The sequence below is a fragment of the Annulohypoxylon truncatum genome (assembly GCF_022578515.1).
Source record: "Annulohypoxylon truncatum strain CBS 140777 unplaced genomic scaffold F4807scaffold_44, whole genome shotgun sequence".
In the NCBI taxonomy this organism is placed as follows: Eukaryota; Fungi; Ascomycota; class Sordariomycetes; order Xylariales; family Hypoxylaceae; genus Annulohypoxylon; species Annulohypoxylon truncatum.
Genome location: NW_025953830.1, coordinates 25295 through 41283, shown reverse-complemented (window position 1 = coordinate 41283; position 15989 = coordinate 25295). Strand labels below are relative to the sequence as shown.

Here is a 15989-nt window from a genome sequence, read left to right as displayed (position 1 = left end):
TACCTGGATATATAAGGTTATTCAGGGAGCTCCTTATCGATACGCATTTTCTCGTTCGACCGTTTCTTGGAGGATGTTGGCAGGTAAATCCTTGGTGTAGTGGATGAGTCAGCAGGGATATGTGGAGCCCTGCCCACCTCATGTAAATTCAGCAGTGTGCGCACTCTAAGTGCAACACTTAGAAAATACAACCACCTTCGAGCCCGAATGTTTACAAAGGATGACCAATTATAGTCCTATGAAACCCCTGTCTCCTCACTCTCCTGCAATTCTTTAAATCGAAGCTAAGTCAGACTTGAAACTAGAAGTTGAGACGCTACGAAATCTGTCGACATCATCCGTTGATGTTCAAGTTATTTTATCGTTCTAGTGTATATTATATAACGGCAATGTTTTACCGCCTTAGTAAAATCTTACATTATTGTCTATGGGCGCCTTAACACATCCGTACCGATACCTAGATATCGAATTCAAATATCACGATCTCAGATATTCGCACACGCTCTTACCCCATCGTATACCACCCTTATAAACCCACATCCCCGGAGCGTTTCCTCTTTTAAGGCCCTCGATGGCGTCGGCGAGTTCATGACCAAGCCCTTCCGCCTTTATGTCCTTGACGGGACACAGATAAGTCTTGATAGAGAAAAGGATAGCCCTCGTTTTGGGCATCCGCGTCATTGTCTGCAGTTCCATTCTTAACCAAGCCTATTTGCCGTTAGTGGGTGTTCGAAGTTTGCTATCATACTAACAGACTCACCTTCTCAATGTCGACATCCATATCCTCCTCGACTTGGTCTCCTTCATTAACATGGTTGCCTGAGACGTTGAAAAGCTCGGAATTCGTCGTCACAGACCACTATTAGCTTGAGTCAGCGGCCTTATGTTGCTGTATTGGTCTGTAGAACTGAAACTCACGTTAACCCGGGAACCACTTTTACCAACTTCCAAACGACTGAAATATCTCTCCATGCTAGGGCCGATCTTATCGTACGACGGAACTGGACCATGGATATCTTTCAGCAATTTGCCTATTTTGGCCGCTGGATCGAACCCGGAAGGGCAACAACACACGAAGGCGGTACTCTGATGACCGTCCGGTGTTTCACGCAAGAAGAACATATCATCCTCAACCGTCTGGCCGAGATTTCGCAACGCCGTGATTGGATCTTCGGGGGGCAAGAGCGGGAGAATTGCGCCAGTGACGCTATTTCGAAAGGATTTATTATCCCTTGTGAAGAGGGTGGGATATCTCGCAGGAAGATACTCCCCTAAAAGATATGAGTACACCTCCCGAACAGCCTCGACACCATACGGCATGCAACCAAGAGTGTGTTTCTCGTGCTTTTCCATTACGAGTTGACGTTCTTTCAGACGAGATTGATAGTTTCGATCTATTACTATGAGATCTGACGGGGTTGTCGACCGGAGTGCTATGCAAGTATTATTATCATGGCATCACTATTCGGTTTTAACTGCTTGGGTAGTATGCCTACCCATAGTTATGTGGTATATTGGCTTGAATGGCCGAAACTTCTGTGGTTCCTTAGTCTCCCAGTTGAATGCCGGAAGTGGCTTGACATCTGATTTAGGTAGAAGTGCTTGGCTATTCTTTTCAAGAGGCACATTTGTAGTTCTCTGAACAGCATCTGGTCAATCCTTCGTTCATCGAGTAGGCAGATATCATGACGTTACTTGCCTTCGTGTAAAATTTCCATACCCATGTTACGGCTGTTAGAAGGCTTAGTAAAGCCAGCACAAGTATAACCGGCATACTATAAGATAGCGAGTCTAGGCTATCCCACGGAATTTTAAATGTCGACACCGTAGAGTTAGGCACCTTGTTACAATCATTACAGCAACAACAGTGCTCTTAATTATAGGAACGCTTGCCGATTTATACCCGATCTAAGCTGATAGGCCCTATATGGGAGCCCCGCAATCGTGGTGCGGAGCTCTGATAACGACCTTTCCCTATGACACTATGAAACTACCCAGCTTGGCTCTGCCGATGCCGGGCGATTTGAAGCTGACCTTATCTAACTTTATATTTTAAGATGAGTTGAGTCCTAGATTATTCACCCATGTTCTCCATCATATCTGCATAGGAGTCTCGTAGATGAGTTACTCAAAGGGGCGAGAGGGCTTAGGGGGGACTAAATAGGGGTTCATGTCAACTTGAGCGTGTTAAGCAATGACGAAGTTTTATATACGCGTCGACTAAACGTTGCTGCCTTTTATTGAAAGAACCTCATCAGAGCTATGACACACCGCCAGGATATTCGACCTCAAGAACCCCTAATGATGGCCATTGTGATAATAAGTATCGTCACAGCAGGCTTCACGCTGAGGCAGTTAGCAGACTTAGACGTCGGTGTGTGGAAGTGGAGGCACAGGTTTAACTTCCCCTGAGTAGGTTATCAATGGTTTTTAGTTAGAATTCCGCTTTCACCAAGTCACTCAAGTGAAAGGTTTCCTCGCCTTTCGGAGCATTCTAATCATAAATCATTAACTAGAAATTATGCTAAGAGAAGATTTACCTTAATACAACAGTTTCGACTTCTTTAGACGCTTTCCTAACCCTTGCCACTTTTTATTTGATGCAGGTATTTCTCATCCCCCTAAGTAACTCAAAGGAGGAGCAAACCCCCTAACCCTGATATATCATACCGAGGCTCCGTCGTTAGGGTTTCTGTCCACAGTATCGAAATCATTAAGTTGAAGCACCGCGATGCTCACAGGACCTTGCCTTGGTGAGGCTTGGTCATTCTGCTTCTATGTCACTATCATACCATGCTCCCGGAATATGAATAATTGGCCCCTCAATCAGATTCCAGAAGTCGCCAGCGAACTCATCCGTAGGCTCGTTCCACAATATATTCCAGTCATCCACATTGGGCCCGAATTGAAAGCTGATCAAGTTGTAGACAAAGGAGGGGTCCCCAAGTAAGTACTTGGGGTAGCAAATCGTGCGACTTTCAAAGCGACTAGTGAGGAGCATTCTCGTCTCCTCGCGTCCATATTCTATGAGATCTCTGCCGGTTCTTTTCAAGATAAGAAGCCATCTTCGAAGTCCTGTCCGGACGATATTTTCAAATTGACCCCTCCTTATATGCGTGACACGAATGGTGAAAGGTCGCCAAAGTATCATGTAAACCAGAGGCGTCAACGGTACCCAGTGTTGTCCTCCCCAGACATCTCGCAGCCATTGAATTGTATCCAAGTGTAGATTTGACCTTTGTACGACACTTCGAGTAAAATCAATCCAACTTTCAATTTCGTCTCCTAGCCACTGTTGGGGTTCATTGAGGGGTATATCAAGTCCTGAGATAGCCATTGCAGTGATGTGGATTAGACTTGGCCAGCCATTACATTCGAATCCGCATACTGCAGCAAGGTCTTCGTTCAAATCCGGGCTGAGGATTTGTCGGAAAACTTCAAATTTCAATGGAGATACGACCATCACAAAGTTCCTGGCCTGCCAGAGTCGAGTACTTAAAGGCGTCATGTCGTGAGCCGGGCAGGTAATGGCTCGTAGCTTTTGGAATGTTTCCACATCTGACATCAAGATGCATCTACAGCGATCTCGGCAGTCTTCAAAGTCCCTGGCTACGTAGAGTCTTGATGTCATCAACCAAGCAAACTCCGAGAGCTTTTTGGAGTCAACGGCGTCGTTCCAGGGGGTAGTTGCGTTCGCTGTGCTACCAGATTATTCTTATTAGTTGAGAAAGTTAGTTAGGATGATATTGTATATGCTTACCGATTGTGGTAATCTGGGAAGTCTATATCAAGGCACATATCTTTCAAGAGCCTGAGAACTTTCAATGACCTATAAATTGTAGCTACCTGAGCACCTCTGTTTAGTATGGAAATAATCTTAAAACTGGTTTGGATGACTTACGCGTAATATACCTATACCATCGGGTCTGCGGTCAAAAGGCGATGCTTCTCCTGAGTCAAACATTGCTTGAAGCGCCTGTACATCATCTCTTCCCGCCGCATCGAAAATCAATGATTCTTCTGGTCTAATAGAATAGCTTCGTATATGAAATTTCCAGCTTGAGTACGATTTGGCCACATTGAATGACCACGCACGCAGCATGCCGGAAAGCCACCATGGGGGCCGGGTATCAACGACAAAGCCCCCTTGTGTCGAGGTAAAATCCACATAGCCAAACGCAGACGATTTTCTCCAGGCCGTCAATTCTCTCTTCCTTGGAATCCTCTCGTCGTCGATGCCCCGAGGCTTGGGATCAGCTGAGCTTCTTCGACGTTCGGCCTCCTTGTCGTTTATCTCTAAGTCAGTACCAATGAGGCTGTTCGGTCGTCGCATGTTTTCTAGGTGCGACACGACTTTGCAAGCTACGATGTCGGGCTGTAGTTTCACGAGTGTGCTACAAGTTGTTAGAAGCCGGGGATATAATGTGCCTGGGTATCGATCTTACACAATGTATCCTAGCTGGGCAGACTCAAGCATTCTCACAGCAGTCCCGAGACGTCGTTCAAGGTTGTGCAGACAGCCTTTCTTCAATATAACCTTCACACGTGATATCCCACGCTCGACTTTTTTCTTGGAGTTAACTTGAGAAGCCAAATCTTCAGCTACGTCGGTCAAATTCTGCAGAGCCTTGCGGCAATACTTCGCACTTCGTACCGCCGCCGTATCGTCCCAGAGCTGAGGAGGAAGCTGATTCTGGATGAAGTGCTGCTCGGCTTCCCAGAGGGCCGGGTCCAGACAGTCAATCTGTTCCATCAGGTCCGCTATGTTTTCGGGGACATTCTTTACTTCCTCCCATAGTCGCTTGAGCTTTATAACAGCTCCCGCAGCGGTGCCGGCTACTTGCGCAACGGCGATACCGCTCGCAACAACACCGAATGCTTCCGCCATGGCTATGGATCGTCGATATTCGCAATATATTTCGATTAGGTATGTTTTTAGAAAAGAGACAATGGATGAGATGGTTAGCTTGAAGAGATGACTCCTTATTCAAGTAGGCGAGAGCGTAGGGGCGGAGTAAAGGCAGAGCGGGGGCTGAGGACTCCAAGAACGCCTCGACGAAGAAGGCCATCAATCAGCTTCGAGAGCGTATTAATCGCTCGATAATAGTTGATCGGTCGCGTTACACATGCAGCTTCTCTGCGCGATTGGGTCACACTCCTGATATAACGCGGACGCCTAATTCGTTGGATTTCAGGCGTTTTTCAACCCCGCCACCTATCCCCCCTTTACAAAAAAGGGAAGGAGAGCGCGAAAGGGACGTAATACCACACAACGACAGTGTGGGGGCCAGAAATAGTGTCATTTAATGATTATGATGACAGTGGGAATGACTGGCTAGAGCAAGGAAACTATACCCCAAGGGTAGCCCAATCAATACCCGCAGAGGCGTAGTTCTGGCAATTCACAAAGCCATCATTCGACCAAGTACTTAAAGAACCTCATAACTCCCAATCCTGCTCGAAGCCGATACCCAATCTCAATCATCCTAGGTATGGAATCCGTGCAGGAGTCCCTTAATACCCAAGCTTTCCCTCGGTCGTTTCTCTTCTTCGCGAGCGAGCAGTTATGGAAGCTTGTGCTTCTTCGAGGAGAACAGTCCAAAGGGGGTTCTGACGTGCTCCCTTCCATGGTTGGCGGCAGTAGTACGACCACCATCCTTCTTTCCATCATCAGCCTCACCCTTCTTCTTCTTCCTCCTCTTCCTCTCGGTGCTAGTTTCCTTAGGCTGGAGAGGAAGAGTCATGCTCTTCACTCCATCGCTGCCGATCCTCTTCACATCCTGCCTACTCTTGTCGCCGCTGATTCTGCGCTGCGTGTGAATAGCAAGGGCGATGTCTCCTTCCTTGCGGCCAATCTCCTCCTTGTCGCCGTTAAACAACTTGACCTGGTGCTTGGTTCCGCTTCTTGTGAGGCGACGTGATAACCAGGCCCGGGGTTGCTGCCTTCGGCACCGGGGCCTCGGAGGACAGCTTCTTGTCGGCGCGAATCTTGCAGAGATCCGTGAACTGCTGCACGCTGAGCGCAAGGGCGGAGTCTGGCTTGTGCGTTTCCATCGGCTTCTTCTGACGGTAGATCAAGCATTGCTCGCGGGGCGCAATGATGCGCAGAATCAGCTCGCACAGGGTGTCCTTCGGGAGGTGCTTGACCCAGTTGACCTAGAGAGACATGGCTCCGAAAAGTCTTTTGATGGCGCAATTGAGAAATGCTTATGTGGTCATCGTAGGAGCGCTGTTCGTGAACAATCGCTCTAAATAGCTTGATCATCTCTCCGTATGCGTCATAACCGTAAATCCCTTCAGAAGCCCAAGACTCGCTCAGTGATACCCAAGTGTCGGAACTACATCCAATCGAGCCTCAGATGAGCCCAGGATTACTGACTGAACGCGAGGTGGTGTTTCCGTCCATGGTCATAGTCGTAAAAATGGGAATCACCTCAGATGATAGTTGTTAAGTGGAACTTTGTTGTAGATGTAAGAACCGAAAAGTAGTGGTTTAGTTGGTCTCGGTTAATGTAATAGGGGTCTCTGGTATTGTTGATAAAACAATAGCAGCCGATGCTCTAAGCAAAGAGTGGTAAATTTTAGTATTGAGATAAGTGATTCTCTCTACTATGGAAACTCATCCTCCTTGGCAAAAAAATGCGCAAATATGGCGGTGCGTTCAACTTACGAGAGAATTCTCTATTATCAAATAATGACGGAGGGCGAATGTGACAGGGGCCAGCGATAGTATCGCATTAAACCCAGCAGATAATTGTTGCAATAATAAATACGTAGACTTGGTAATAAAGCGTAGTTCGTATTACTCTGATTTATTTGGATGTAAGGTGAAAAGAACGTTGGAGACGTATCAGTCCGTGAGGAACGAGATAGCTGCCTTGATCAAGTAATGGGGTGGGTGACAACAACAACACTAGAGAGAAATAATAGTAGTGGTAGAACTTGGAGATTCAATTGCTTGACCGCATGGCCGCACAGTTGCGTGCGGTACTAGGTAGTTATAGGATACCTAAGCTATTCGAGAGCCCAGTGGGCCAACCATCGAGAAGCCCCCCAGAAGATGTCGCGTGGTCTTTTCGCATTGACCGGGCCACCATCCACGCGTTGCACCAGGACGCACCGTACCAAGCTCAGCAAAGAACAACTGAGGAATACTGATCTCTGTGTGCATATATGAACTCCCATAATGTCCCCAATCCTGATACGTACAAGTTTTAGTACTCCTCAGCGGCTAGCTATTAGATGCCCACCGCCTTCTCCGTTTCTTGCTGCGTCTTTGTTTCATTGTCCTTCTCGCGAGCAACGAGCAGTCGGTACTGTTCGATTGGAATGAGGAATGGGCCTTTGGGGGCTCCGACCATACGACCCGACTTGTTGTGGATATTTAGGTCTTTCTTCTTGGTAGGGCCAACCACATCTCCTGACTTGTTGCGGATGGGTAAGTCTATAACCTTGCCAGAACCAATTGTGATTCCCTTCTTTTCCTCCTTCTCCCCCTTATCTTCCTTCTCCTCCTTTTTCTCGTCATGTACAGTTGTTTTCGGAAATACTTCCTCCTCTTGGCGACGCTGCTCCTTAGCCTTCATCTTCTCTCGCTTTCCACGTTGCTGATAGAGATCCATGAAGTGCTGGATGAGGCGCGGGATGGGCTTAGTGTCGAATCTATTTCTCCTATTATATGGACTGACTAAGAAATGTTCTCGTGCGTCAATCAAGCAGTGAATAAAAGAAGCAAGTTCTTCTTGATTGACGTTTCTAGTCCAGAAAACCCTTCTGGAGATGGTGCGAAAAAAAGCATCCTGATGACCGAGGTGTAGGATGTCAATCGTATCGATATAGTCGTCAAATTCTTCACACATTACTGTGAGTAAATTCTGGACCTGGTTGCAGATGTCTCTTCGTGATACACTCTTGCCCCCCCAAGCGTCGTAAAGTGTTTTATATACGTGAGAGGAGATTTTCAATCTTTTGAATGAGAGTCCTGGTTCATTCAGGATATTTCTCATCGATTCGTACCTCCTGCCTGACGACATGATGCTTGAATGGCAGGGTGAGGCGCTGTTTGAGATGAGTGTTAATTAAAGTTGTTCGGGTAGGTGGTGGACGGGACGTACCTAGTAGAATAGAAAACAAAACTGATTTGCAGATGTGTTCAGGTCGCAGAGGAAGAAGCGAGAACTTAGTTTGTAAATAGCATGGCAAAGTCCGCACGGGGAAAAAAAAAGAAAGGATAGGTTATTAGTAGACATCTATGGTGTACTGTACGTCAATGGCAAGTGATAGTGGCAGGTGCCAGGGCAAGTGTGTAGGTGGTCCATGCCACAGATGGATGAAGGTTAAATAGTATAATAAAAGACAGGCATACAAAATGAACGGAGATCTAAGAGAATCACCTCCTGTTTGGCCGAGTGGTATCATCAGTAGATTGGTCTTAAAAATGCTGTTGCACTAAGTGCTATCCTTTACCACGGCGGACCAGCGAAAGTGATCCCGGATGTCAACAAGATCTGTCCCCTCGCTTTGAGGTGCCTATCCACATTGCACATCGTGGATTTGTACCCATTGTCTTGACGTTCAGCCTTAAGGTGATCCTTAAGGAGTACTTCCTTTTTTTCCTCTCCTCCCCAAAAATTCATAACGACAACACACCCAGGTTCGATTCTTGTAGCTATCTCTTTCTTTCTTTTTTTTTTCTTCTTTTTTTTTTCCTCCTTCCAGTTACATTCTCGCACCCACTTACTCAGTACTTGAGTAGTCTTCATTTCAAATTGTCACATAAGCCCCGGCTATCGATTGGATTACCAGTTATTAGTTCAGTCAGCTTCAAGGAATACATGGGCATGGAAATTGATAGGTGATTACTCAGCTATCTTGTCGTTCATTTAAAGTTTTAAACACTGATTCTAAGCAACATGAGGCGCTGTCTTAAAATAGATTTAGCCCTCGCGTGGAGGTCAAGTTTGTGGGGAAGCATCGCGCATAGTAAAAGGACCCGTAAACGTGCCCAGGTATCCGGTGGGTACAGACCTCCAACATATTACCATCACAGCTTCGAGTAATACGAACATCATTGCCTTATACTATTTCACCCGTCTTTAGTATATCATCAATTTTCAGCTTTGTGAACTTTCCTAATTATATCGACAATTACCTGATTAATCTAAATACCTACGTAGACCCGGAACTCATCAGCTTGGAATTGTTTTACCGAGCCCTTGTATTTCTTAGATATTCTCAATTATCATACCTTCCCTATCTAGTTCGATTGCCTCAAGTCCGGCAATTCCAGAATACGGTCTGCTTGATTAATGCCATATGCGACTCCGCTTTTTGTTGACACCTTCACAGGTCTCGTGCGACAGGGGTGGGATTGGGGAATAACCCATAAAAGATGTTGTCGGTCCGTCAAGAATAATTCAACTCTTATAACTTGTTTAAAAATGCTACCTGCCTATATTAAAATCTCCCTTGAATTACCTTCACAGTAGATAAAACATGGGTGGACTTATCCGTATCCCGTCGTGGCACTCTAGTATCTAGATGACCTCCCCCCTTTTTCACTTTTGTGGGTCCCTCGTGTAACATTGCTCTTCGCGCAAACTTCCGATTTATATATTCTGTTTATGAGCGGAATTCATCTTCCTTAGACTCTCAAGTCTGGAAAATACAGAGTTACCGTTAATCAAATAGGAGTGGAACATCTACAAATGCAATTCTGCTAGGACGGCTCAATAATCCGATGGGCAGCAAGACGGTCTTTGACGGGATTGAATATAAGTCGTTAAACATGCGCAGCTTACAAGAATTCCAACTTTTTACCTATCCACTCTATTTTCGAAATTATCGCCCTTAGCATTGTGAGCTGCCCGCGCCCTGATCATATAAGAACCTTCGGTCAGCGATCGTGGGTCGTGAGAAGCACAATCTCATATTTAATTGTTAGGATGATCTGCTAAGCGCAGCAGCAAGTAAAAAGGGGCCATTGCGGAAGTAGAAACGTCATTTCAAAAAGCAGCTAATCTTAACTGATCTATCCTTCATCGATTGCATCGAGCAGGATCATGGCACACGAGTCGGCCTGTTGCCAGAGGATGCGGTTGTAAAGGATACCGGAGCAATTTGAAAGGGCCTAGGGCCAGCATTATCAAAATCCTTACATAGTTGAATACACTTGTCTGTTTAAACCAGAGCAGGATTTTTCATATATTATTCTCTGTCTTATTGATGGCTGTGATGGCTTATATGCGGCGAAAATGGCCAGACCAAATTTTACATTGTCAGATCACTCGTCTCGTTTCCGCTTCTCTTTAGGGTCTGATATCCTCTCTACCCCCCGTCGCCTCCTCCCGAATTTGCTCGCGCGAAGAGCGTGGTATCGAGGACGTTAAGTCTCATCAAACTCCATTTTGATAAAGAGCGCCTTAGACCTTCCGAAATTCTTGCCGCGAAGGATAATAGCTTGATAAGCAGAGAAAAATCGCGAGATCAAGACTGAGGCAGAGAGCAAGCCCTTGCGGGGACAATCGACGCCCTCTAATTGCGCGAGTGTCGCATTCCGAGATGTCCACTTGGCCTACCCTTCTCGACATGATCAGCCGGTTTTCAGGGGTGTTTCCTAGACAATTCAGCCTGGGCTTGTTGGGCTTGTTGGACCCCCGAGTGAGGGCAAGTCAAATTAATCGGACGTCAATACTCGCCATAAAATGGTCTAGTTGAGGCCAATGGAATCAACATTGGCCTAAATAGCAATGCCAATTTCCATGACAACATCGCAGTAGTGCCACATGATAATGCCCTATTCAAAAGCAGTATCAAATCTAGCGTCGGTATCGGTGCACATCCTGGTCATGAAGCCACGTTCGCCGAGATGAGGAAGCTTGCCGCGCAGTAAATATCCACGAAACCATCATCGGACTCCCGCAAGGTTATGATACGGAATATGGACACGGGTCGGGCTCGACAAGACCGCACGGCAGATCACGGTCGTTGCGGTAAAACGCTGGTTGCAAACGGTTCAGAAGGCTGACATGATTGTCGTGATAGAAGGCGGGATGGTCGCCGGCAAAGGCAGCCACGGAGCATTAATGAAACATAAAGAGAGGTACCGTATCAATGCTGTACGACAAAGGTTACAATAAGTGTTCAGTCTATGCGTATATACCCAATTAATAGTTCCGATGTGTCGTTTTAGGAAGATTATTCCATGCGCCACGCGAGGCGGATAGACCTCCGCGCCCCCTTGGTTCGGCCTGGTCTAGAAATATCTTCCTGTGATTCAATTGAAACGGTGGTCGAGGAAGAAGACGGGCTCGAGACTCGTGCGCGCTGTTTCTGCGGATGAGGAGTCTCCCCGCGCGCTAACATGTCGACGAAGGCGGCAATCCTCCTTTGGCGTCCAACCTGGGTCTTAAGCGCGTTCAAGCGGTAATAGATGAGGAAGCGATTCTGCCGCGATAGAGTCTCGTACGCAGCCTGAGCAGCGGGGATGGCGGCGACAGCGGCGAGGAATTCCGCGGGCAGCTCAGCGGTCGCTTGTCCCGCGTAAGCAGCCTCCCAGCGACCGTCTGCTTTTGCTGCCTCGACAGCACGGCGCCCGGCCTCTGTGACACGACCCTCTCGCTCTAGCCTAGCCATGTGTTCCACATTTCGCTTTGACCAGGAGCTCCGTGCCGCTCGTGGCGTGAACCGTTGCAAGTACGACGCATCCGCGTTGCTGCCCTCGTTCTTGCGGGCCTGCCCGTCGATCCATCCATGGCATAATGCTTCATCGAGAGCCTGCGCATAAGTGAGCGAAGTCGGTAGCGTTGCGCCTTTCTTGGATAGTGTTAGCCAGACACCTTTGGAAGTGCTGCCACTACGGAATAACCAGTTAGACCAAGCAGTTGCGTCAGCGACGACAAGGAGTGGTAACTGCGCGGGCATGGCTTAATAGTTTAACGGAAATAAATGAACAAAGCTGACTATTAATGAGAACATAGTAGGTTACAACGCCCACGTGCCTCTCAAAGAGTCTATATCCTCGAAAACCACCATTGACAATTAGTATATACCTAATAGGTAGCTACATACGAGTGTCGTCAGAAATAGCAAGCAGCAAGCATAAGAGATGTGAGGTTGTATGTGAAGAGTTCGGCTGTCCATTCGGATTTATTAGGCAGCCGTCAGCTGAGCTTACCTAATAAGCACGAGAATTTACACGTGACCGTGGACGCCGATGCTGACTAATGGTTCAAGCTCCTGCCACTATCAGTCGCGTAGTTCTCGTCCACCTCGTTCTTGCATCCTAAGTACCCAATCATCATACCTTGAAAAACTTACACGTTGCCTTCTATACTAGGCGCAGCATCATTGTCCGAGCAAATTTCTTAGCAGCGACCCTTATCCGAAACGTTCGTATCAGCCTAGATATTGCCATAGATACACCATCCTTAGACCTGGCCACCATGTCCGTGGCCTGTCTGCTCTAGTAACCTAGAGGTACAATCGATCACTGGTAGTATGTTTATCACATTATGAACAGGTTTCTGGTCTCATGTCGGATTCTCTAACGTAGATAACCAATAAAGGATTACAATTAGTCACAATACATCGTCCTTGTTGGGTCCGGGAGGGGAATGGGAGCCTTGGGAACCGGGAAGGTGATAGACCAAAGAATGTATTGGCCAAATTTGGATGGCATTTGAGGATCGCCAAAGACGTTATAAACGCCTAAAGCCAGATATTTGGCCGCTGTCACCAACATAAGGCGTGGTAAGGAGTCGCGTCAAGTCAGTTCCCCTAATATCAGTAATACGCTATATGCCGAGACACGACATAATACGATGGACACATCATTCATCAATAGCATCGAAGTACTCACTCATGCCTCTCTCGTTCCCGGCGACAACTTTGCAGAAGCAGAGGGAAAGAGGCGGGCTCAAATTCCAGTTCACAGTTCAGTCACGTCAGCGCTGAATGACGATGATCACATGTTAGCCTTTTCTTGCGTGTTGGCCTGCAGCGCAATGATATACTATGGCATTACAGCCGGAATAAAACCCTGGTGGGACATAAAAGATCAAATAGAAACAAGCATACATTAAGGGCGCGCATACCAAGTAGCAACAGACATATGCATCACCCGAAAGTTGCCCTGATGAATTACCATTGTTGTCAACAAACGTGAGTTGCCGCGAGCCCCCATAAGATGTTGCTGCTCTAACCTGAGCCAAGGGTGAGCCCCCGGCACAGCCCCAGGTTCCTTGTCTTTGGCCACACCGGTCGAAGGGAGTAGGGCAGACAATGTCGGATAGCCCTTGCTTTGGAGGAGATGGAGGAGATAGCCATAGTGGGAAGGACTTTGAGAGGCACCAGGGACGACTACGAAAAGCGTACGGGATGTTGGGCGAGGCATAATTCAATAGGTACTTGTACTGTTAAGAAGAAATAATGTCGTGGAAAGATGATGCCGTCTTGACTCTTGACAATGGCTGTTTTGGACGATGCTCGACAGGTGATGAAGCTTGGAACGAAAAGCTTGGGAAGGTAGAGTATACATTTGCTCACCTGGTCAATATGTAATAATCTCCTACTTGTACCTTGTTCATGACTTGCATTTAATACACCCGAAGGGATGGTTTCTCTTGGTGGGTGTCTTTCTAATAATTAGGGATGTACCTACATCTTGTACTGTCTCGGCATTTTACACACACACCAACACACATCCACTACAGGCTGCATGGGAACTCAATCTGGGCAAGTACTCCGCGCTTTTGCATAGCTGTTGGCCAGGCTGCAGCAGTCAGCACTCAGCCCCTAACACCCTCGGGAGAAGCCTTCGCCAAGCTGGCCTGGCCGGCCAAGATGATTTGCATGTGCCCTCCTGCCTTGGCCGAAAGGCTTGACTTGACATTCATCACTCAAGCCACGAACTATGGCCATGGCGCGGCCCCTCCCCTTTGAGCAGCCACTAGAAGCGATACGCTGCTTAGTCAGGAGCGAGGTTAGGAGGCCAATTAAAGTTATTTAGTATTATAATTTATTTTTGCTTTTTTTCTTTTTACTCGGAAATAGCTTTGGTTTAGCAGTTTCTCCCCCTACAATGACCTCAAAACAGGATCAAAGCGACGTTTACCTTCTTTCATATCGCCGCAACGACGCCCAAGAAGACCACCCCCTCAACTCCCAACACGATGTTATTAAGCAAATCTCGGCGCGGGGTAAGGGAGTAAGGGAAAGATCCCACCAATTGTCTGTTCTGCGAAAAGAGGCGTAGCGGATACGGATACTACGCACGAGAGATTCTCAGAGGTAGGCTACTGTTCCTTTGCAGGGGGTGTGAGTATATACAAATCGAGCAGGAGTGTGCGAGCATGATGCTACGCCGTGTGTCTGGTTGGCTAGTGCTGGGTTTTACGCAGCCAATCTGACGGGCTACCATCTGGGCGGAATCTATCAATATACTAAAATAACGCGGTAAGGAATAATACCGGCGCTAATAAAAGTAATGCTGGGAACATCAACTAGAAAACAACGACACAACGACACAGGGGTCATCAACTAGGTCTACCTACCTACCTTCTTGCCCAATTTCAACCTCCTTTCTTTATTGTCTACCCATTCTCATTCTAACTCCAAACTACCGGTAGGAAATACCGGTGAGGAGAACATTAAAAAACTCTTTAACAGACGACATTTGGCGCCGTTTTCTTGTCTTCATTCCTCCCCGTTTCTCTTCTATTCCCACCCGCGCGCCTTCCACCCGCGCGCCTTCCACCATGCAAGAGCAAAAGATCGAGAGCGAGTTCGGTACGCTCTGGACTGCCTGCAGTGAACCTCAGGCATCTTCCAAGCCAAACCCGGCTATCTTGTTTCTACATGGCAGTGCAACTAGCTCACGCATCTTCGAGCCACTTCTAAATTCGCCGGAGCTCAAATCCAATTACAAACTCGTTGTGTTCGATTTTCCAGGCCACGGTCGCTCTTCCGACGCCCCTGACCCCAACAAATCCTACTACCAGTACGCCTATGCAGAAGCGGCCCTGGAAGTCCTCCGGTATTATAACATCACGCAAGTTATAATACTAGGCTGGAGCCTTGGTGGGCATGTCGCACTGGAATTTGTCTCTGTGCTCGCGAATGCCAAACAGCCCACTGACATTCGTATCGCCGGCATCATGATTACCGGAACGCCACCAGTGCCGAAGCAGGCAATTGCCGGTTTCCGCAAAGACGCCGATGTGTCAGCCCTGTTCAACCCGGAGGCTTCCAAGGAGGACCTGATCAAGGTCGCCAGTGTTCTTACCAAATCTGCACCGCCGCCAGGTTGGCTGGTTGAAGATGTCTTGCGCACGAACCGCTTGACCGGTAGAACTATGGGTGCCAAATTCATGGAAGGCTACTGCAGTGATCAGATCAAGATTGTGCACGACTTCAAAGGGTGGATAGCCGTCGTCAACGGTGGGTCTGAGCCCATTTTGGACCTGGACTACTGTGATTCCGTTTGCAAAGGAGCACCTCGACTATGGCGTGGTGAATGTATCAGGCTCAAGGATGAAGGACATGCACCATTCTTCGATAATCCGCAAGGCTTTCTGACGGTGTTCTTGGACTTTGTCGATAGCTGCAAATTGTAGATTTACTTATGGAAGACTGAAGTAGCTGAGGCTTCGACCTGTTAGGCTTTGTGCCCCTCGATTTTGATGACTTGGGGCCCCTCGTGACACTGTCGATTTGACTAATTTTGTAGGCATGTGAAGAACGCAGCGAAATTTGCAGCGGGTCAGCCACCAACTGTCAGTTACACAGGGGCCAAGAACGGTTGAGATCCCATGTCTCCCATGGTTTAATAACTCGTAAGATTCGTTGCATTGGATTTGGAGTGTGTGGTAAGTACCGATGTGTAGATCATCAAATGTGTATTAAGGTGTTACATTTCTGGTGGTGCGCAGTTCAGTATTGAAAGCCCGACCTCAACTGGATAATCTCTCCGGAATTTTCATCGCGGCTGA

At 47.4% G+C, this 15989-nt stretch overlaps 4 protein-coding genes across 4 annotated transcripts; 1 reads left to right on the top strand and 3 right to left on the bottom strand.

Moving 5' to 3' along the window:
- Nucleotides 1-189: 189 nt before the first annotated feature.
- F4807DRAFT_443460 (uncharacterized protein) lies at nt 190-1881 on the bottom strand. The gene is made up of 5 exons (XM_047999552.1): nt 1700-1881; nt 1497-1638; nt 919-1433; nt 761-859; nt 190-708 (listed from the first exon to the last, which is right to left on the bottom strand). Exons 1-5 carry the CDS (start codon nt 1772-1774, stop codon nt 478-480), a joined length of 1062 nt encoding a protein of 353 aa, XP_047849806.1. The 5' UTR covers nt 1775-1881; the 3' UTR covers nt 190-477.
- A 153-nt stretch (nt 1882-2034) lies between these two features.
- F4807DRAFT_443459 (uncharacterized protein) lies at nt 2035-5043 on the bottom strand. The gene is made up of 5 exons (XM_047999551.1): nt 4446-5043; nt 3902-4394; nt 3761-3846; nt 2517-3701; nt 2035-2412 (listed from the first exon to the last, which is right to left on the bottom strand). The coding sequence occupies exons 1-4, from the start codon at nt 4886-4888 to the stop codon at nt 2765-2767; spliced, it is 1959 nt and encodes a 652-aa protein (XP_047849805.1). The 5' UTR covers nt 4889-5043; the 3' UTR covers nt 2035-2412; nt 2517-2764.
- Nucleotides 5044-12910: 7867 nt separating this feature from the next.
- On the bottom strand, nt 12911-13521 carry F4807DRAFT_286820 (uncharacterized protein). Its single transcript, XM_047994756.1, has one exon. The coding sequence runs from the start codon at nt 13391-13393 to the stop codon at nt 13079-13081; it is 315 nt and encodes a 104-aa protein (XP_047849804.1). The 5' UTR covers nt 13394-13521; the 3' UTR covers nt 12911-13078.
- A 984-nt stretch (nt 13522-14505) lies between these two features.
- On the top strand, nt 14506-15917 carry F4807DRAFT_286814 (alpha/beta hydrolase fold protein). The gene has a single exon (XM_047994755.1). It carries the CDS (start codon nt 14757-14759, stop codon nt 15612-15614), a length of 858 nt encoding a protein of 285 aa, XP_047849803.1. The 5' UTR covers nt 14506-14756; the 3' UTR covers nt 15615-15917.
- The last annotated feature ends 72 nt before the right edge of the window (nt 15918-15989 follow it).